At 40.9% G+C, this 21595-nt stretch overlaps 4 protein-coding genes across 6 annotated transcripts in view; 1 reads left to right on the forward strand and 3 right to left on the reverse strand.

Annotated features, from left to right (window-relative positions):
* Positions 1–2209, forward strand: part of LOC103468019 (transketolase) — an 18281-nt gene extending 16072 nt beyond the window's left edge. Inside the window, exon 14 of the mRNA XM_008414844.2 lies at positions 1500–2209. Coding sequence (XP_008413066.1) covers positions 1500–1687 — 188 coding nt within the window. The 3' untranslated portion in view covers positions 1688–2209. The remainder of the gene's footprint in view (positions 1–1499) is intronic.
* Positions 2210–4092: 1883 nt separating this feature from the next.
* LOC103468020 (uncharacterized oxidoreductase At1g06690, chloroplastic-like) lies at positions 4093–8397 on the reverse strand. Of its 2 annotated transcripts, none has more exons than XM_008414845.2 (8): positions 8295–8397; positions 8060–8197; positions 7053–7153; positions 6289–6369; positions 5709–5856; positions 5412–5491; positions 5243–5336; positions 4093–5072 (listed from the first exon to the last, which is right to left on the reverse strand). In XM_008414845.2, the coding sequence occupies exons 2-8, from the start codon at positions 8172–8174 to the stop codon at positions 4663–4665; spliced, it is 1029 nt and encodes a 342-aa protein (XP_008413067.1). In that variant the 5' UTR covers positions 8175–8197; positions 8295–8397; the 3' UTR covers positions 4093–4662. The 2 variants fall into 2 exon arrangements, with proteins under 2 accessions (XP_008413067.1, XP_008413069.1); XM_008414847.2 differs by having other exon boundaries at positions 8060–8200; positions 8295–8395.
* A 158-nt stretch (positions 8398–8555) lies between these two features.
* Positions 8556–11462, reverse strand: nsun5 (NOP2/Sun RNA methyltransferase 5). The gene is made up of 4 exons (XM_008414848.2): positions 10301–11462; positions 10005–10212; positions 9081–9245; positions 8556–8800 (listed from the first exon to the last, which is right to left on the reverse strand). Exons 1-4 carry the CDS (start codon positions 11214–11216, stop codon positions 8608–8610), a joined length of 1482 nt encoding a protein of 493 aa, XP_008413070.1. The 5' UTR covers positions 11217–11462; the 3' UTR covers positions 8556–8607.
* A 568-nt stretch (positions 11463–12030) lies between these two features.
* Positions 12031–19317, reverse strand: mybl2a (v-myb avian myeloblastosis viral oncogene homolog-like 2a). Of its 2 annotated transcripts, none has more exons than XM_008414849.2 (12): positions 19034–19317; positions 18136–18238; positions 17973–18044; positions 17774–17866; positions 17096–17316; positions 16846–16966; positions 16671–16727; positions 16317–16555; positions 15522–16224; positions 14383–14625; positions 13574–13774; positions 12031–13406 (listed from the first exon to the last, which is right to left on the reverse strand). In XM_008414849.2, exons 1-12 carry the CDS (start codon positions 19042–19044, stop codon positions 12795–12797), a joined length of 2676 nt encoding a protein of 891 aa, XP_008413071.1. In that variant the 5' UTR covers positions 19045–19317; the 3' UTR covers positions 12031–12794. The 2 variants fall into 2 exon arrangements, with proteins under 2 accessions (XP_008413071.1, XP_008413072.1); XM_008414850.2 differs by lacking the exon at positions 19034–19317 and adding an exon at positions 18552–18985.
* Positions 19318–21595: the final 2278 nt, after the last annotated feature.

Below are 21595 nucleotides of genomic sequence, written 5' to 3' on the forward strand. Positions count from 1 at the left end.
GAGAGATGGGTGCGCTTGATTTTCTGTGAGGCGTGTGCCAGTTGGGTGGAGATGGTAATGCACTCAAATACATCAATCGCTGTTTTAACTTAACATGCACTTTTGAGTAAAGTACAAAAACAGTGAACGCCTCTGCATAGATACAGTGACTTTGTGTTTCTGTCTCCATCGTGGTCAGTTCAGGTCAGAGGAGGTATTCCTCTCTGGGTCTTTGTGTTATTTGCTATAACCTTTGTGGTTTTGCAGAAAACAAACTGAAAATAGAGAAGAGAATGAAGGAGGTAGTTGTTGTACACGGTTTATTCTTGCAGAGTGGTAGGATGAGCTGAGAAAACTGGGCTGTCACTGCGTCTTAATTTCAACTCTGGCCTTTGGGCTCCTGCTGCCCTAGATAACAGCTGCAGCCCGACAGATACAAGCTTTGAGAAACTGCTTCCCTTCCAGTCTCATTTTGTTGTCTTCATTGTATACACTTTAGGTTATCTTGATTAAACTGTGGTTCCTGTCATTTGTTTTACCTGTTTTGTTGCTAATGAATGGCGAGCAGAAACATGCATGCAGCGTTTTGCAAAGCTACACACAAAATCGACTTTTCTACCACAAACCTTTGCAGGTGTTTTTAGCATTTTTTGTGATTGACCAACACAAAATACCAGATAATTGAGAAATGGGGGGGGAAATGATACACAATTTAGATTTTTTATTTTAAACAAAGATCTAAAAAGTATGTCACGGCTTTGAGATTAGCACCCCTGACTCAGTACTAAGATTTTAAAGTTTTGTTATTCTCCCATAACACAAACTGAGCTGTGCTCCTTAAGATGTTATTTGTGTTTGTTTTTTTGTTTTTTTACTTAAATCAGGTTTAGGAGTTTTCACATCTTTTTCTTTATTTTGTGTCAATTTTGTGTCATAATAGAATGAGTGAGGTGAATCCATGGGCACACCACACTATTCAGATTTTTATCTTTGGAAAAAATTTTAAAATTATGCATGCTCCTTTTACGTCACAGTTATTCCACTGCACTGTATTGGTCTGTCACATGATATCACAATAAAATACATGAACGTCTGTGGTTGTAATCACAAAATGTGAAAAAATTCAACGTTTTTCAAGCCACTGTAACCAGGCTGTTATGTGTTCAGCTGGAAATAATGTTGCCTGTCAGGCTGAAGATGTTGCCTCTTTTGAAGTCCATTAACTTTCCCCCCCCCCCCCCCCCAAGTATTAATAATATCTCTGAACAGGGACAATAAATACAAGAAGTCAAACCAGTTTTATTTATTTTGCTTTGAGCTCACGCCCTTCATTAACCTTAAAAGTGTGAGAACAAGAGTGAAAACGTCACAGGAGGCCGGTGTCACGCCTGTCACTCTGCATCTCGTCGCTCCAACAGAGAAGTTGAGTTGAATTCAGAAGGATTTGTTGGCCGACTGGAGCGCAGAGAAAGCGATTTTAGGCGAGCCGTCACTTTCAACTGGCTCTGCTCTGCGTTCAGGTGGGCTCGGCGAGGCCGTGTGCTCGGCTGTGGTGAACGAACCCGGATTCACCGTTCACCGCCTGGCGGTCTCCCAGGTGCCCCGCAGCGGCAAACCCCACGAGCTGCTGCGCCTCTTCGGCATCGACCGCGACGCCATCGCCCAGGCGGTGCGCAAGACGCTCAGCAGCTCTGCCAACGCCAAGTAAGGACGTCCCGAGGAGCGACATGGTAACTGACACTATTTAACCTGTGATCACCATGGAAACAACCAATAAAACCCTCACAGAAAGAAAGAAAGACGGTGTGGCCCGTCCGGGTCTCTCTCACTCTCTAAAGAGCAAACAGAAGATTTTTGTCGGTAATGTGGTCCGCTGCAGATTTTTACCCCCCATCAGTCGGAGTTAAATATTCCTCCTCCTCTTAACTCACAGATATTCACTCCTTCACCCCGTAGTTCCCCTTCTACCTCTACATTGAAAGTGCTGATGCTGCTGTAGTGTTTCGGTTAAAAAGCAGTAAACGTAGTTTGGAGTCGTGTATTTTTATACCGTATGTCATGTATGTGGAGCCTCTCTCACGTCTCGGGCTCGGTGTGGATCTCACCCCACAGCCGGGTGGAGGAAACCTCGGGCTTGGTCTGTTTTGAGTACTGACCGTTTTTAACTCTTTCGACTCTGACTTTGGTTTGGACTGCTTCACACAAATAAAGGGATGGTTTCTTCACACTCCGTCTGTCTGGTGTCGGCTTTCTTTCAAAGAAAAGGAAAACGAGTGAGGTTTGCCAACCCTAACCGTTTCAATGAAGAATGTATTTATCCGTTTTATTTCATAATACAGGTAATTAGGAAGAGCTAATTAAAACCCTGGTTTTAATGTTTTAAAATCCTCATGTTCTGATTTTTTTTTTTTTTTTTGCTTTTTGGGATTACTTAAATCTGAATGTAGTGAAAGAGGCAGGATGTGCCTGAAACGTCTGATTTACTCTCAAAATATACTTAATTTTGTTCTCACACCTTTTGCTGTTACTAAATGATGAAGCTGAAAAATAAACATCTGGTCAAGATGTAAAGATGCAGGAAGACGCCAACAAAGCAAAAGCAGAAGCGGCCACTATTTGCGTCACCATCTGAGGAGGTATAATTATTTTTGGCAAAAGCTGTTCTGGAATAATGTTTCACAAAAAAACATATAAATGCCTTGGAAAAGAAACAAAATAATACCTGAAGAATTTGTTGAGTTTTTTTTTTTATCTTTGAGTCCTGAAGGCTGTAAAAAGTTATCAAAGTATTTTTATGCACTTGTTTTGTGCCACACCTTATATGGTCTGTTCAGAGGCCTGCTGACTGGCTGATATCTGCCAGATCATAAAAGCTCAGAGTTGCTGTGTTTCCTCTATATTTAATGCTAGTTCATAATTCAAAAGCTTGCTAAAAGATTTACGCAGGCTGTAGCCGGTACCTGTGCATCCAAAAATAAGACGTGTGTCAAATGCGGGAGCATACTTTAATACAGTAAAGTACTACTCTACTTTATATCAGAGTGTATATAAAGTACTTCTCCTGGTCTGGCTCCATATAAGCCCGTAAAAAAACGAATAATGTCTGCCAAATTGCTTTACAGTTTATTTATACAGCAAAATATTAGGATTAGCTTAAAGTATTCAAAAACAATCTCCTACAGAGACGTTGAAAATCTTTCAAACTTCTGTTGCAGACAGAGAACTGCAGAACATCATTTGTACTGCTAACCTGATGTCCCACCTTCTTCAATATGGATCATAGAAGATCTGAGAGGAACTAGATTCCCTAAATTTGCCAAAAACAAAAAAAAAAAATCTTATACTTTGAAAATGCAAACATTTCAGCTGAAATAAGCCCGTGATGACATTTGTTGTCGTTGTACCTTAGAGTCTTTCTGCTCTCAACTCCAGACGGCGAGAGAGGATCTCAGGAGATGTGATGTCCAGGATAACCTTTGACCTCTGCTCCTACAGCTTAGCGGGGAGGGGTGTGTTGTCTGCAGTGTCAGCTGTGGGTGTGGGAGCAAAAGAAATAAAGCGGTCTGACAGATCGCGTGCGTGGATGTAAGGGTCCACACACACGTGGACTTCTGCGGCACCGTCTGCACCTGCTGGGTGTTTCAGTCCGACTCCCATCTAAGCATCTGTCAGTCTGAATCCTCTCTATCGATGCAGAACACACACACACACGATGATCCTGCTGTCAAATTTTCTTGCGTCTAAAATACATATTGGGCACATAAACCCATCACATTAAAACATGACACTGTATCCTAGCACTTCAGTTTTTGTGCTTTATGAACTTGAAAAGCTTTTAATCACAAAATCCACTTCATCACAGTCAGGAACGTCTAAATCTATAGAGAACAAAGTACAAGTGATTCCTAAAATTTCTGGCAAAATATTATTTAAAAATATAAATGTGGATTATTTTAGTCAGTGCGTTACATCTGTAAAAAAGGCAGCAGGATACCAGAAAGCGACCACTAATATCGATCAAACTTGGCAGTGATGGTCTGAGTCCATAAAGTAAACATTATTATACTGGTACAGTCGTAGGTCCCTAGAGATTTTAAAAAAAAATTTTCATGCTTGGAATAAAATATTTCTTTATTATACACCATTAACAAACACATTTGGACATTTCTTATGAGAGCAATTTTTGTCATGATCAATGTAGTATAAAGGGACAATAAAATTCTTAAAATGTAAAACAAAAAAAAAAAAAAGACGACTTTCACACAGAACGTTTAATGCTGGATTTTTGTTTGTGAGGGTGTAACTAAAAGAAGCTTTTAAAAACATTTACATTATGCAGACATCAAAAAAAGCAAATGGAAAACCATTTTATTATTTAGTATCCCTAGAAACTTGGGTTCATAGTGCTGTACATAAAATATTGGCAAAGAGATTATAAAAAATTGCATGAGGAGCAAAGAAAAATAAAACATGGAAAACACTGCTTTGAAATAAGGAAAGTCTTGAAGAAGGAAAAGCAAAATATTATGGTGAAATTTAAATATTGCAAAGCAAGTAAATAGTGGTACTTTTAAACAGATTCAACAAATTTATTCCCTGAGAAGTTTTTGTTTTTTATTCTTTTCTCCTCCTCTTCCTCACTGGATTTCCTGACTGGATCTGTCATCCCGCCCCTCCCCCCCCTCATCTCCTGTACTCATCCCCACAGTCTCCTATGAGCGCCATCAGGTCGGCGGCGCGCCGCGTGACGCCCTCTATGGCTGCGTGATCATCTGCCGTCAGCTGCAGCTCAGGGCTGCAGCTGCGCAGGCTGTCGCCGATGTGCTGCCCCGCCCCGGCGACGCCAAACCGACACCCGACAATGACACCGCCCACGGCTGGGCGGTCCAGCACGTACCGTGTGGCCACGCTGGCCACTGAGCAGCCGTGCCTCTTGGCCACTGTCTCCAAGGCAACGAGGAGGTCCTGGAAGAGAGTCCATCCGCCCCAGGAGTCAATCATGTTCTTGTACTTGGAGAGGGAGGCAGTGTTGAGCTCCGCCCGTGAGCTGGGCTCCGCCTTCCCCGAATAACGCTCAGAGAGCAGGCCGCCGGCTGAAGAGGGAGGAGGAAATGGAGACAACCGAGTGTGTTGAGTATAATGAGGAGGTGGAGGCAGGTCGACATACGAAGCAGCGACAGAGGACCGACTCCATTTTGGAAAACCACCATTTTACCATTGGCTCTGTTTTTAAATAATTTACATCCTGTAAGTTGTGCCTCACCCAGCGTTCCATACGTGAGGAGCTTTATGTTGTTGGCCACGCAGAACTGCTCCATCCTGGCTGCAGGTCGCTGGTCGATCAGAGAGTACTGAACCTGCAGGCGACAGCAGCAGAGACGTGAACGCAGGAGAGGAAGGAGAAGAAGAAAATATGCAGGCCAGTGTGGTACCTGGTTGCTGGAGATGCAGATGCCTTTCTGAGTGATCTCCTCCAGTCTCTGTGTGTCAAAGTTAGTGAGGGCAAGCTCCCCTAGAAAATAAAGAGGAAACACGATTCGACGTGAGGACATGAAACTTATAAAAAGAGAATATTTACTTTTTGCTAAAAAAAAAAAAAAAGCTGAAATTTTACCAATAAAACATACATTTTTATTTTCAAAATTCTGCTTTTCAGCCAGCTCGGTTAAAAACAACACTTGTGCCATCATTATTAATTTATCATATAGGGAGAATGAGAGCTCTCATACGTATGACTCCCTCCTGCTGCAGGTCAGACAGGTGTCCCAGAGCATCCAGGTATCGCTTGTCTTTGTAGTCCCACCAGTGAAACTGAACACAGTCCAGGGCGTCCACCTGCATGCGGCTCATGGAGCGCTGCAGCGCCTTCTCCACCACCTGCAAACAGAGCAGGACAACTGAATATTTAGCTGTAACAATGAACCAATCAATGTGTAACTACAGTGATTCTGGAGTGTAGTGCAAATGCACTCCACCCTTTAAAAATATTTGTTTTCAAAGTGTGATAATCCGTATATAATGTGTCGTCTACCTCATAATTACCCACAACTTTATGTTGGTCTGCCATTTAATCCTAATTACATAAAATATGGTATTGTAATGTGAAAAAGTTAAAAAATCATGACTACAGAATGTATATGGGGTTGAAACCTATATGGGTGAGTCTGTACCCCATGTTGATGCTGTGCTTTGGACGGTACATTTTCGAAATTGTAAAATAGGCAGATTACAAAGGTTTTTTAAAAGAGTTACACTGCCCCCTGGTGGATAACACCTGCATCACAGTCCAAAACAACACAGACGGCTCACCCTGCGGTCCATCGGTCCTGGTCGGGGGACAAATTTCGTTAGACCCTGCAGAGCTGGAGCTGCACTTCCTGAGGATTTCAGCTGGAGATCAGAAGAAGAAACTTAAAATTACAATCGATCTTGTATGTCAATTAATTTTAATCCATTTATAACCTTTTAGCTAATCTGATCCTGACAAACTCTTGACATATTTAAAATCATCCCAAAAGAGGAATATAAATGTTGACAAATTTCTTCTGAATAGCTGTAGGCTCATCAATCACATTCACCATGACCATGCTCCAGGTTAGGGGTCACTTATGGTCACTTTACGTTGAGCGACTGTTTCTTTGATAGTGAGCAGTTACAAAATTATTAGAGGATCAAATACTTTCTCGCCCGTGTTCAAAAGACAAAGTTTGAAAATCTAACACAGATCTTCCACAGAAATTCCCACCATAAATCCATATTTTAGTAATGCTAACTGCAGACTGTAGCAGGAAAACGTTTCTGGGAATACACACATCGAAGGGAAACGGCTTCATTCTGCAGGATCAGGACTTATCTTTATGCTAAAAAGTGGACCAAAGCAAAAGTAGGAGCCTTTTACACTTCCATTTGGTAACTCTTTGATTAATTAAAACGTTTAAAACCTGCATAAACATCTCAGTTAGGGGTCTGTACATTTTACTTATGATGAGATTACTCTATACATATTTATTTATCTATTAAAGGGAGAAAACTGGTGAAATTATACTGAAGTGATTTGAAGCGTCTGTGTCCACCTGGTTATTGAACAGTCCATAAATCTCTTCAGCCGGCCCATAAATGTCTGCCATGTCGAACGTGGTCAGTCCAGCGTCCACATAGGCCTGCATGGCCTCAACTGGAGGAGGGAGGGCAGAAACAGACAGTTACCATCACAGCCATGTGTCCTTCAGAGATAAGCACAGAGCATGTTGCTGCTCAAATGTGATCAAATTCATCAACAACACCTGAGCATGGCTTTGCTGTCACTTTGAGTCTCAAAAAACACAGTTACTGCTAAAATCGGATTTCAAAATAAGCTTTACCAAACTTTACTAAAGATTTTTGGAGCTCTTTCAAATCAAAGTGTGTCTTAAATCTGTTCTAGCAATTAAAAAACTAACTGGATAATTCATTTTTACTTGAAAGGTGGCCCAGAATTCTTGTTTAATTCTTCTCGAGGTTCATGTTTCACAGGTCAAGAAGAAATGTTTACTTAATTTATGCCATATAAGAATGTGAAAATACGTGTCACCTGAAAGCAAGTCAAACTTTCTCAAAATAATATCTCCATTTTTCTGGCTGCTGAGATCACACAACATCCTTTAAATGCTGTTTACGTTCAAGTATTCAGACATTTTTTGTTCACATAATTTCTGTTTAGTCCAATTATGCCAACAAGAAGATGCATTCATGAAAGAATTTATTGATTTTACTGCCAATGTTTAAGAAATACACAAAATAAAATTTTCTGCCTTTCTGTAACGTTACAACACTAAACACTCCATTTAAATTTCCTTTTAAAAAACGTATAGTCTACATATTTGTTTTAATGTAGATTGCTGGAGATAAATCAAATGACACCAAATACCCTTCAGGCATCTCAGAACTGATCGAAAACCACTCGCCCTTAACGGCACCCTTACTCTCTTTTACCTTAAGACCTGATGTATGTGCGCAGCTAATTTTCATACCGCATTCCTCAACTTCTCAAAAAAAAAAATAAAAACAATGTAAGCTGAACATTATTAAATGCTGCGTTTACCTGCTTTGGTTTTGCTCACGGTTCCGTGAGCTCCGGACACCTGCCACATCCCGTTCAGGACTCGGCAGATCTCCAGACCTCCGGCCAACCTCACTTTGGGAACCGAGGAGGACATGCTGTTGTCGGGACAGGTTTTAACTTCTCACCGCGGTAAGAATAAAAACAAGAAACACAATTAAACCGAATTTCCATTGCAGCGACGTTAAATGACTTTAACTGATAGTATGTTACTTACATTATATGCTCTTGAAGTCTTGCTACACCCAGTAAATCTCACTGCTCATGTACGAGAACCTCAATGTTCATTTATATATTACAAAAGACTTTGAGTAAGCGTTACAAAACATACGGCTCTGTTAACCACTAGGTGGCGCCCTTTTGCTGGAAATCTGGCTGCTATCCCCTACTGGACAAAATTAAACATATCTAAAGCCCTTCAAAACATTAATAAAACAAACATTTTAAAGCATTAAATAACGAGTCAAAGAGCGATAACTTGAGTAAGAAATTATCTTTACTTCACATTTACACAAAATTTATTTCAAATGTCATTCTGCCTTGGTTGCTTTCTTCTTCTTCTTCCTTTTTCTTTTTCTCTTCCTTTTCTTGTTGGATGAATCGTTAATTTCTCCCACTGCAGATGTCAGGATCTCCTCTGCATCCGAGCCGTCAGAGTTTTCCTCTGTAGCTTCAGGTATTTTTGCATCGGAAGAGGGAGCAGGAGGAACACGCTCGGCCTCACTGTGACAGGAAGAACATCAGATCGTACAATTTTGATACCAAGAAATGAATGCAGCGGCTTATGATCACTCTTGTAACACGTGATAACCACATATGGCTTATTTTGTTTCATCAACACAAATAAATATATAGAGAAACAGATTTGTGATAATTTTCCACTATTCATTTGTGGCTATTACCAGATTAATGAAAGGAAAGTTATGAAGAAAAACACATTTTTCCTCAAAGACTAATTAAAAAAAAACTTTCTTAAAAGCGTTAAATAATGCGCAATATTCACCTTAGTGGAACTGCAGATTTCTTCTTTATGCCCCTACCATCACTAACTTTTTCCAGCAGGGCCACAAAAAAGCCATGTGTGAGAGTCCTGGTGGTACTGGCCCGTAAACACTGCGAGAGCGGCTCCAGTCCTCGTTCAGGCCACTGAGCCAGCAGCGGCACCAACCTGGAGAGAAAACACAAAAGCTGTTTTGTAAGATTTAGCCCCAAATCCTATTCGGTTGCACAAAATACCCGATTCTGTGTAGGATGGTATCAGAGTACCAGATCCAGGAATAACTGTATTCGTTTCTGTGCGAGTCTCCTATGTGATTTAAACAGCAGCCTAAGGCTCGTTGTTGCAATCACCCTCTCTAGAGGAAGTTACTGTAAAAAAGAAAAAGTAATCAAATTAATCCCACAATAAACATTATTCGGAATCGGACTTTGGTGTATCCTCTGCTTATGCAAATGCTTAATAACAAATGGAGGCCAATACGGCTGAAACGATTCATTGGAATTGAGATGAACTGATTATTGAAATAATCGCTGACTGATCAAGTAATCGTTAACTGGAGTATGCAGACTCTTAAAAAAGGCCATATGCTGAAAAAAAAAAACAATCATAACAGTAGTTAAGTCAAAACTGTTTTAAAAATATATACATTTTGCATTTAAGATAGAAAAGAAATATGTTCTACTAAGAACTCCTCGGGTCACGCTTTAGCTTCAAACTCTGTAAAGAAAATCTTTCATTAAAAAACATTTCACGTCCAACTTTTAATCAGTTAATCCAACTCTCTCTTTTAAACCTTGAGGACTTTTAACAAAGAAGGCACATGAATTAAAGGAAAAATGTCAATTCAAAGTAAGCGATGTTGTGAAAAGAAAAGCCCATTAAAAAGGTGTGGATGGAGACGGCCGCTCGAGAAGAGGGTGAATATACCTGAAGTTGGGGTTCTGCTGCAGACAGGCGGCGACGACTTCCTCGTTCTCCTGGCTGTGGATGGAGCAGGTGGAGTAGACCAGGCGCTTCAGGCGGGGGAACCTGAGGCTGTGATTCAGGCAGCGCAGCTGGAAGGAGGCCAGCGCCGCCAGGCGAGCCTTTTCCTCCTCCTGGTCGGCAGGAGATCCGTCCCGCAGACACACCATACCTGGACACCACAGAGAAACGTTTTGGTTTGCGTCAGTCAAGTTAGGATCTCGCCACATAATCGCTTCTACACAGAGACATCTGGGTACCTGAACCGCTGCAGGATGGATCCAGCAGGATGTACTCGACGTCTTTATACTGTGGATCATCGGGGTCCACCGTCAGGAAGTCCCGATTGGCCAGCTGGTGACAGCTGACCCCCGCTCTGAGCAGCAGAGTGGACATGGTGCTCAACCGCTTCCCGTCCAGGTCAAAGGCAAACAGCCTTCCTCTGTTCTTCATGATGGCTGCCAGGTGGCTGGTTTTGTTGCCGGGGGCAGCACAGGCGTCGATGACCTGGCTGCCCGCCGGGGGGTGGAGCAGATGCGCTGGGAGGCAGCTGGCTTTGTCCTGCAGGATGATGTGACCTGCTTTGTACAGGAAGTGGTCATGGAAGTCTGTGTTAGGGGGGAATGCCAGGACCTCTGGGAGGTGCATGTCCAACACAAACTCCTTATTCTTCAGGGTTAAGTTATCCAGCCTCACAGCCTGACCCAGGTAGGAGAAGCCCTCCCTCTTCAGGTAGTCCACAGCATCCCCCACGGTGGTCTTCAGTGTGTTCACTCGCACATACCTGGGCAGCTGGTCCGCGGGGGACCCAGCAGGGAGGAGGTCTTCGTTCCTGCTGACCTTCCTCCTCACCTTCATGCGGGCCAGCTCCGCCTGCAGGCGGGGCCGGTGCTTCATCATATTGGCCTTCCAGGCGCCGCCGCACTTCAGGCCCTGGCCAATCAGCAGGTCGTACAGCAGCACCTTGGCCATGGGCATCTTCAGCTTGGTGAGCTTCAGCAGCTTGGTGGCCTCGATGATCTCCTGCAGGACGGAGGAAAACTTCTGCGTCTCGCAAACCAGCGCGAAGAGCTGCTTGATGTTCGGAAACTTGCTGTCGTAAACCAGAGTCTTCAGGGCGCCCCGCTTCCGCTCGGCTTTCTCTAGGATCTCTGCGGCGGTCGCGTACAGAGCCATGACGGTGGAAGGTCCTCACTTACCAACACGCTGCACCACTTTGAGAACCTTGTAACAAGCTGCTGCTTATTCTTTCTTTTAGAAACCTGTTGACATCGATGGCCTGGTCGTTCCTTCCTCTTTGCTTCTATGCCGCTGATATTAGGAGAAAACTGGTTTATTTTGCTCATGGGCTCGCAGCGAGCTCCTCCATGTTTTCACCACGCGAGGGGAAGGATCCTGACTCCGGAAGTAAAATGTGACGCATTGTTTCTATGCGACGTCACGCCACGCACAGCCAATCACAGATGGCAGATGAAGAAAAGTTGATTTAAAGCTGCAGTGTTAACTTTTGTAAAAAAAAAAAAAAAAAAAAACATACATTTGTTAAAACAGTCACCGTTTTATGACATATAAAACAGATAATCTGTGAAAAAAATAATCTCCTTGAGCTACTAACTAATTTAGACAGACCAATTAACCTAACAGTCATGTTTTTGGACTGTGGCAGGAAACCAGAGTACCCGGAGAGAACCTACACATGCACAGGGAGAACATGCAAACTCCATGCAAAGACCCGGCTGGGCTGGGAATCGAACCCTGAACCTTCTTGCTGCAAGGCAACAGCTCTACCAATTGCACCACTGTGCAGCCCCAATTTTTTTCATATTTCTTATTCCAGACTGTCACTGCGGCAACAGTTTAAAACATATGTACAAAAATATCTGTTTATAAAAGTTACATGCTGTAGTTTTAAGGGAACTGAAGTTTTTATACAGTAAAAGTTATCAAACAGAAAATTTGGTTTAACATTGCTTTATTTCCTACAAATACATTCTCACAAGCAGCAAAGAGACAAGGTCACTTTGCTGCTTGTTTACTCTAAACGATTAAATGTCATTAAATTTGCTAACACAAGTCAGCTTGAATGACCGCTTGACTTAATATAAAAACTATAAACAATAAAATTCTAACATTTCCCAGACTGATTTACAAAGGCTTGCACACATTTAATACAAACACACTATCTGGATTTTGCAAACAGGCTACATCAACATTTTATAAATGAAGGCAGGGAAGTGTAAGGCCTTGAAAAGCCAAACATGTAAACATGAAAATATGAAACAGTAATGCATATATTTTTTTTTAAAAGTTCTTCCAGGCCCAATACATGTATTTTATTACATCCATCCATGTCTCTTTATTTAATATTGCAACACAGTTACTGCTGTTTGTCTGTCGCATTCAAAAAGAGCAGCAACATGTTTCCCTTTTGTTTTCTAAAGAACAGAAACAATTTCATCTAAACTGAATCTGGTTCTTACGGTGGTTTCTAGTCTGCATATTCTCAGGTTGAAAATCTAAAATCATATTTCTGTCAGCTATAAATGGTGCCACTGAAAAGTATTCTATCTGCACCAAAACTACATACAGACCTGAACAATGAATACTTGCAACAAAAAAATAAACTATTACCATTTCATTGATAATAACTTTACAGTAACTGAACACATCTGCAGAATTCAAGCACATTTGATGTCTGCTTATTGCAATGTGGCAACTTTGGTGGTTTTTGGTGTTAAAACATCTGACCAAGCATCACTTCATCTTTGCTGGTTTAGGAACTCCACTGACCCGACCGGCCGTCCTGACCTTCATAGAGTTCTTGTACAGCAGCAGCCTCTCGGTGGTGTGAGATGGGAGGCGGTTCCTCTTGGCCCTAATGATGCAGGTTGCCAATGGATACAGCCGGTCGAAGCCCCCGGAGGAGGCGGGAGCAGCCAGCAGCTTCTTAGCAATATCCTGCAGCTGGGGGAACTGAGAGGCCGACTTCCAGTACGCAAGACTGGAGCCGCTTTCACACATGGGTTCAGACAAATACAGGTCGAGCTCGGAAATCTTCATAGTCTTTGCTGGAGGCTGCAGGTAGCTGAAAATGGCCTTGCGCTTGAGGTTGTTTTCACCGACTCCATTGCAGTTCTCACTGGAGCTGCTAGCAGATGGCTCTGTTTTAACGTCAGCATGGCTTCCTTCTGCTCCATCTTGCTTCTTCATTGGCCGATTATCAGATTGCTCCTTGGTTTCCGCCACAGGAACAGGTGCTGATGCAGTCTTGTTTTCTAATAATGATGCTAAGATTCTGTGAGCCTCTGACTTTGAAGGAGGAGTTAGGAACCCTGTTTGGGTTTTCGCAGTGTCGTCAAAAAATGGCTGAAACAATGAAGAAGAAGAAGTTGGTGTGAGTTTGCTGTGTTAAAGTTAATACTGGAATACCTTTTAATACATCACACATTCTTACTATAAAGAACTTCATCATCCCAGACCACCAAAAAGCAAATTGTATAACATCTGCTTGGTTGTCTGGACATAACTAGTACCTGTAGCTTCATTCTGGGGTCGAGAACAGTAGCGAGTATAATCTCCTTCTGGTGAATCACAGACTGGAAATATCCATGGAGGCTCGTCCGCAGGGCCTTGCAGAAGTGATTGTAGTTGGTCACTCGGCTTTCCAGCGTCTTATCCAGGCCAATGAGGGAGGGGATGATGAAAGACATGGTCACTCCGTTTCCTTGAAGAACCTGAGTTTGACAAGGATGAGAAGAATGTCAATGCTCTTCATTTGGATTTTACGTTCTAGGCCAACACAAAGTTTACAGCCATACTGCTAAAAATCCAGAGCAACCAATTATGTTCAGCAGTCGCCTGATTGGTAATATTACTAAACAAAAACATTAAGGGCATGGTCAAAATATGTTGAGCACAATTACTGGGTAATTAACTCTTTATTATATTGTTGCTAGAAGAATTGTGCTCAAATTACCAGACATCCACCTGTTTGACTTGATGGATGAGTGAAATTCTGTTTCTCTTTAATGAATTTTTCAGTAATGTATTCATTTATTTTGCGTCTTTGGGAAGGAAACCAGGGTTCCAATCTGACTTAAAGAAAGAGCATTCTCCTCTGGACAAATGCTGGCAGGATTTGCAATAAAAATAAATCGTCAATAATTACCAGATGCTTCTACCTGAGATTCAAAATGTTAGAAAAGGTTTCATGACATTGCTATTGTACAAAGTTATGATGCAAGAGAGAACTTTGCAAAAACAAAAAAGTAAACCATGTTTTCTTTTCCATCACTTCACAAATACCTACTTGTGCAAACAAACAAACAAACAAAAAGATTACCTGCAAAGCCTCCTCAAAAGGCTCTAGGAGACCCAGAATATCAACCACCTGCTCCCTCTTCACCATGATCAGAGGGGGGGCGGTCGAGCTGTTGGTGGACTCTATGCGGGCCTGGGCCAGGATCGTCATGACGATGCTCCACGTTGTCTCATGCACCATACGCCGCAGCGATAACATCATAGAGTTCCAGCGACAGTTGGTGGAGGAAGGACATAGCGACACGTTGCCCTCCTTCAATAAAAGCTGGAAAAATAATGCAAAGTAGCAGATTTGCTTTTGTAAAACAGTTTGAGCTAAAAATAAAAGACTTGCCAAAAATTCAAGCTACCTGTCGTAAAGGTTTGAGTGCTTCGTGGATTGATGGGAACAAAAACACAATCAGACTTTTCTGAACTCTTGACAGCTCTTTCCAGACACTTTAAATGAATATGCAGCTCCTGACTGATGACTACCACTTTCACTGAGGGCTGCTAGTGATTACTTTAGTAATCAATTGTTCTGATTAATCAAATCAAAGAAATTGGCACATTCTATGGATTTTTCATTTAACCACTTGAGCCTTTTTTTATACATTAAAAGATGCAAATACACAAATAAATTTCCTTTTAAAATATAAAAATAAACATTTATTGCCTAAAATGTAATAACATACTCTTGATCATTTGTAGCAAAGGATGCATGTGCCGCTAAATAAATATTTTTGGGCACCAATGCTCTGAATTGCATTACGAATATTGTCTTTCGACTGCTGTAAAGTTTTCGGGTTATTAGCATACAGTGGTTCCTGCCACTCTGGCAGGAAGGCGGGCTACTTTTTCGTGGGCCACCCTGTACAAGTGTACCACCTGAGGAGTTTTGGGTAGAACATATTTATAGATGGGATTTCTTTTTAACCTAAATGCAAAATAATGTTTTTATGCAGTTTTGGTGTAATTACCACTCTGATGCTAATTACAGTAAGTGGTCTTTTTAGAGGCCATTTAACAATTATTTGATTACTAAATCAAACTGTTTCCGCTCTGCTTTGAGTGTAATTGTCCAAATATGAATGTACCAGTTAAGCTTTCAGTTGCATTAAATACAGAAAAAAATACATTAAAAAAATGTAATCCATTACATTACTGCTGAAGCTCTCCTACCTCGCTCCAGCAGGCACTGCTCCTGAAGAAAGCAACCACATTGTGGATCTGTGACAGCAGGTTCTCCACCACTCTGGAGTTTTTCAGGGCGTCCCGGATCACGGCCTGCAAAGATCTGACGACGCACGTGTTCCTGGTCCCGATCTGCAGCTTTGAAAACGGGGCCTCTGACTCAGACGTCTTCTCTGACAGAAACGCCAGGATGTCATCGCCATCTGGCTCTCGCCGGTTTGAGGAGCACACAATCTTGTAGTCACAAAACAAATTATTTCCAGCTAGGATCTCTTTGGCTTGGTTGGCAAGGATGTAGCCGATGTGGCGAGGGAAGATGCCGTAGCTCAGCAGAACGCCCTCGAGCTCGCTGGCCACCGCCATGCTGAGGTTTGTGTGGTTGAGGTGGCGGAAGGCGACGACTGGACGACGTATTTGCCAAGAGTCGCTAATGTAGTGGAGTTGGACAACAAGGATAGGATCCTCCGCTTGTTTCGACTGGTCCCCTGCCCACAGGTCACAGGTGACATGAATGGTACTTTCACTGTTTTTGGCTTTGGCGAGGGAAAGCTTGAGGTCCCGGATGAGTTGCGGCTTGATGTTTCTTTCCACGTCCTCGTAGAGCTGAAGGCCGATGATGCGCTGGGAGAGTTTGTTGTATTCAGGGCAGATGGTGCCCATTAACGACCTGAAGCCTGCGCCTTCAACGAAACTACGGACACAAGACAGAAAATGTTTCTTTTCCTCAAAGAAATGTATAAATCTGATTTAATCCAACGTTGTGTCACCAGCAGGTGAACTCACCTGAGTGGCAGCATGTCTTCAGCAATCATCCTCAGTGCCGCCTCGACAAACTTCTTCTGGTTCACCTGCGTGGCTGAAGGAGCGACAGCAGAGCTGGGACTGGAGCTGGAGCTGGAACTGCGGGACAGAGAGGGCCTGGGGGAGGACACGTCTCTTCTTGGAGCTGAAGTGGGCTGAGTTTGAACGGCTGCCTTTGGTTTCACTTTGCCAACATCCGAGTTCTCTGTTCCCGTTTTGATCTGCACACAAGCGACAATAGTAAAACACGTGTATTTTTAACACACAAAACCTTTAAACAGAACTTGTACTTCTACATGACTCTTGAGATAAAGGCGCGTTTGAAATAAAGCTTACCACAAGTTCAGGCGTCACTGGATCAGCATCTATTACGACGTCACATTTGAAGTCCACCTAGGGCGCAACGCACATCACAAATGAAGAATTAAGAAGCTTTTTCACAATCATCACAAACAATATTTTTATCATGAGCCGAAATGAAAACGAATTTGCTGATTTTAAAGTGCTTTACCTCTCCCTCCGTAAAATGCTGAATGTCAATGGAAATGGTTTCAGATACTCCTTTGTAAAAGCCCATCTCAGCTTTGCGTCTGATGGTGCCGTTAAAATGATTCTTGATGGAGTTTTCAGATCTGTTTGTAAATATTTGAAAATATAAATTGGCTTCTGAGCCTGCATTCATAAAAAGCAAACATTAATGCTGACAACTAAATGACAACATCAATGTGAAGCTGCTAACTAGTGTCAACTAACTGACTCACCTTCCAGGGAGCAGCTTGGAGATCTCAGCCCACCGGTTACCCAGAATGCAGTGGGCTTTGTAAATGATGAGGTCTTCTTCTGCAGACCAGATACCCTTAGTAATTAGTGGGTCGAGATGGTTAACCCAGCGTTCACGACACTGTTTCCCCTGCCTGCCGTTTAGATGCTTGGCAATTGTCGTCCAGTTTTTAGTACCGTACTTATCCACCAGCTCCAATATCTGCATGACATGAACAAAAAGAAAGTAGGAGCAAAATTAAATCAGGGCAGGTTTTTTTTTTTTAAATATCGAATTGTAGATAAAATTACATTCTGTACACAGACTGCAAGGCAAAAACCAAATCTATCACATTCCAAATTATAGTGATCTGCATTTTTACTGCCCTGTTTCACGATTCTGTTTGAATTTTCCACAAGAAATAAATAATGAAGCCCGACAGAAAGATAACTGTTGTGTTTTTACATTCGACTTCAGTATGAATCTGTCTGCAGTAACTGATAAAGGATTGATAAACAAAACTAAAATGTGTGTTTTAGAAGGTTTTTAAGCATGGGTTAAGAACATGAACGTTATTCAAGTTTTTAGAAAAGAAATCCAATCCATCTTTTTGGTGTGAAAGCTCAAGAACCTCATTAATATTTCCAGTTTGTAACAAATTTCTTGTTCACTATCCCACCTTTTCATCTTCCTCTTTAGACCAAGGTCCCTTCACTAATTCGGGATCCAGATTTTTATTCCAGCGAAGAATGCACTGCAGTTCTGTTCGACCCTGTCAGGAAAAATCCGGAAATATTATGGAGTTTGCAACATGACTAAACCTGGCTGACATTAAGATATTTGTTTTACTCTCTGATTTTGCTTTTAAGTGCACATACTGGTAAAAAACTAGCAATGGTTTTCCAGTCCTTTTTCCCAAAGTTAGTGACAAGGATTTTGAGGTTTTCATCCTGCATATCAGAGAGAACACATTTAAAACCCATCATCTCACAGAGTCGAGAATAAAAGTGACCTTTACACCAACAAGATATTTCTACTTACTTCTTCTTGGGTCCATTTTATCTTACACTCAACGTCATTCTTCTTTTCCACTCTATCCAGACTAGTAACAAAGGACGACTTACTGTCACCCTCTTCTTCCATTCTGCAAACATTTAAAATCAATAAAATAAACATGGTGTCTAAGCTAAAATGTCTTAGAATGAACAATATGCTGTGGGTGAGGAACATGTCATGCTTTATAACGTAAAGCTTTATGAGCTAGCTTGTTGCCAAAGCAAATTGGCAACTTATTTCGGCTAGTATTCGAGCAGCTAGTAATTAGCTAAGTAGCAAAGATTCTATTCGGGAAAACGACTTCGAGATAGAAAAGACAACAAATGCAAACAAAGACTACGCTGCATGATTTATCAAATAAAACCTCTGGTGGATAATAATTAAAAACGATAAACACTTACGTTCCAGCTCTGCTGTATTATTCGGCTGGAAAGACTCACGTTGGTAACGACGTTAAGTAGTTAGCTGAGAAACTTGAGCACCCCAAGCGGCGCAAGTCCGTTACTGCAATTAACCTGAGCGCTACTAGTTTTATGAGAGAAAATTGAGCGTTTAGGATAATTTAGTTTAGACTTTTAAATGTAATTTGCATACATGATTGTAGAGCGCAAGCAGCGTTCTTTCCACGTCTATAAAGACTACAACGGCGTTTAACATACACAGCTTTCTACTGTGACACAAAAGAGCTCCGCCGTTTTCATTGGACGTGCCGTGGTGGGAGAAAACCACAACACTCAAGGTACTGGACAAAACAAGGCAACAATTACTCCAGTTCCCAATGAACAAACGAAAAAGTCATAACAATGTATGTGAAAACGCGGCTACCTAAATATTTAGCTCTAAAATAGCGTATATCAATATAAACTACTGTTTTCACACTTACCCGCGCGACATTCCTCCTGTCTCTTTATGTGGAGCTTGCTGCTACTTTAGCTGTAGTTCAGAGATAGCTTGAAATGTTGAATGCAGATACGGAGCAAACCCTTAGAGAAAATACGGAACAGCCCAACTATGCATGGCAAATGGGAACTGTGCCAGATGAGTGAAACAAGAATTGAGACGCAACCTTAAAAAAGTGAAGATTTACCCGCGAGTGAAAAACGAAGATCTGTTCAAGAGCACTGCTGCTGCACAGCTAACACAGGCACCGGAAACAACCCACGTGACCAACAGCTCGAACCCATGCTAGCGGCTAGCTTATGGGGGTGTTCTGAATGTTAGGGATTTCACTGTTAAATAACTTAAAAAAAAACAATTTAATAAGGGATAGTTTTAATTAAAAGTGTTCTAAATGTAACATTTAGTCTTTTGTAGTTATAGAGCAACATTTTTACTGAATTTTCTTTATTTACTACAGGCTTTAATTTCTGTTAAAAGCTACACATCGAACTGCTAAGCTAGCTCACTACACCTGAACTTAGCTTTTTCAGTTAAAAGTGGAGGGACAGAATTAAGTACATAACAAAAGAAAAAAACAAAAACATTATCCAATACATTATAATTAATAATGAATTCCTATACTTTAATTAGTGTTTGTATCTCGCTATAACAAGATGTAATGCTCTTTAGTTACAGGGTTATTAACTGTCCAACATGTCCTCACCTTCATTATTTGCCAAAAGTTATGTTTTCACCTACAGCATCTTTTGGAAAGAAAGAGTTGGTGTTTATTTATGTATTTGTTTATTTATGTATTTATTTATCCAAAGTCACTTTTGGCAAAAAATAACTTAAGCCATTATTTCACGAAGGTGACAGTACGATCATATTGTGTAGTATCATTTTACAAGACATTGTTTCCCCTGCCTGCCCATATGCACAGCACTTAAGATTTAGTATAAACATGTACTGAACTAATACGGTTTTTTTTTTTTTTTTGCTTGACCACATGCAAAATGTCTATGTGAATTAAGTAATGTTCTGTAGTGCGACCAAAATGCTGTACGGCAAATGAGATGGGACAAACCACTGGTACTGTCATGATATAAGCCTTTTTTTTCATTCTCATCAGCAAAAAATATAAACATTTACAATTTTCAAATAGTTTTATTGTTGTATAATCCGTCCAAAGTATGTAGAAGCTATATCCTGTGATCAGTGGTCCTTCAATGATAATAAAAATCTACAAAGCTACAGTCAGTCACATGGTAGCTACTTTTTATGTTTCTCTTGATTAAAGCAAGCCGTAAATCTTGACTTTATATTGGGTGCATGCTTCAAACTGTGATATTTGTGTACCATTACATCCCTAATTTTAATGTTTAAAGACTTGCTTATGACTTAGAACTAACAAATACTCAAGGCCAAAAGATATTAACATTCTGGGTTCCCTTTAAAATAATATTGGATTTCTTTAATTGTCTTGTCATCAGCACCAACTAAGTGCTGCTGGAAATGTGGCCCACTTGTTTACAATGTTGCCCTCTCTGTTTACAATAGCTCAGGAAGAACCAATTTTTTTTCACACAGAGTTACAGATTTAAATGTCATAGCAACACATGTGTCTTGTGATTACTTAACCGTTTTAAAGGAGGTAATGAAAGAGATATGTAGTTACTTCACCAAGAGCATATGGATTGACAGAAAAACTTCTGACATGTGAATTTAAATCCATATTTTTATTTTACATGTACAAACAAGATTATTTATTTGACTAGGAATTATACATTAAATCCAAAACCTAGCACCAGTTATCACTAAAATAGTTATAGGAGAAGCACTTCACGTGTGTTTACCCTGATACATCAATTTTAACACATTGCACAATTATTTTTGCAAAGCAGTTACTGTACATTTACACAAATCTCTGCGCACACGCTAATGTGTGCACAGAGATTTCTCAGGAGTTAACAATACATAAATATAAAAACCAGCTTTAATATTAACACTACAGTGTAGGTGACTGCTACATCAAGAATGTTTTTGCTTGCAGATCAATGTAGACATTCAAGCCCGTGAACATATCTGTCTATTTTTGTTCATAAATGTATTTCTGATTATTATAGAAAATAAGCACATTTACAATTGCTTCATTTACCTCACCAAACTCATTTCTTTTTAATAAAAGTTCACATCTTTGTTTTATAAAGTAACTAGCGAAAAGTCTGGAAACAGACTTCAGAAGACTGGTGCTGTGCATAAGTTTACCTTTGCTCTACTGTGCAATTAAGCCATTTATCTGTAAAAAAAAAAAAAAAAAAAAATCATACAGTTTACAAAAATATAAAACAGTAGATAAAAAAGAACCCATTTAGCCCACCAATCATACCAGAAATGAGATTTAAATTATGCAAGCAAGAGTTGAGTTTACTGTGTTCTTTTGATTTTCAGATATTTCTTGTCTTATATGATTATTTCTTATTTTTTGTCTGTGTCCATTCAGTTCCTGGACATACTTAAGGAAATGAAGTGCTTCACTTTTTAGCATAACATCTAAATAAATATA

The sequence above is a fragment of the Poecilia reticulata genome, linkage group LG7, assembly GCF_000633615.1.
Source record: "Poecilia reticulata strain Guanapo linkage group LG7, Guppy_female_1.0+MT, whole genome shotgun sequence".
Classification (NCBI taxonomy): Eukaryota; Metazoa; Chordata; class Actinopteri; order Cyprinodontiformes; family Poeciliidae; genus Poecilia; species Poecilia reticulata.

Coding starts and splice junctions, on each gene's coding strand:
- LOC103468020 (XM_008414845.2), bottom strand. CDS start 8,174: ATGTCCTCCTCGGTTCCCAAAGTGAGGTTGGCCGGAGGTCTGGAGATC. Junction 7,154..8,059: donor CGTGAGCAAAACCAAAGCAG/GTAAACGCAGCA, acceptor TCCCTCCTCCAG/TTGAGGCCATGCAGGCCTAT. Junction 6,370..7,052: donor ATGGACTGTTCAATAACCAG/GTGGACACAGAC, acceptor TCTGATCTCCAG/CTGAAATCCTCAGGAAGTGC.
- mybl2a (XM_008414849.2), bottom strand. Junction 17,317..17,773: donor CTAAAGAGGAAGATGAAAAG/GTGGGATAGTGA, acceptor CATGTCATGCAG/ATATTGGAGCTGGTGGATAA. Junction 16,556..16,670: donor CAGTGACGCCTGAACTTGTG/GTAAGCTTTATT, acceptor GCTTGTGTGCAG/ATCAAAACGGGAACAGAGAA.
- nsun5 (XM_008414848.2), bottom strand. CDS start 11,216: ATGGCTCTGTACGCGACCGCCGCAGAGATCCTAGAGAAAGCCGAGCGG. Junction 10,213..10,300: donor TCCATCCTGCAGCGGTTCAG/GTACCCAGATGT, acceptor TGTGGTGTCCAG/GTATGGTGTGTCTGCGGGAC. Junction 8,801..9,080: donor AAATCTGCAGTTCCACTAAG/GTGAATATTGCG, acceptor TTCCTGTCACAG/TGAGGCCGAGCGTGTTCCTC.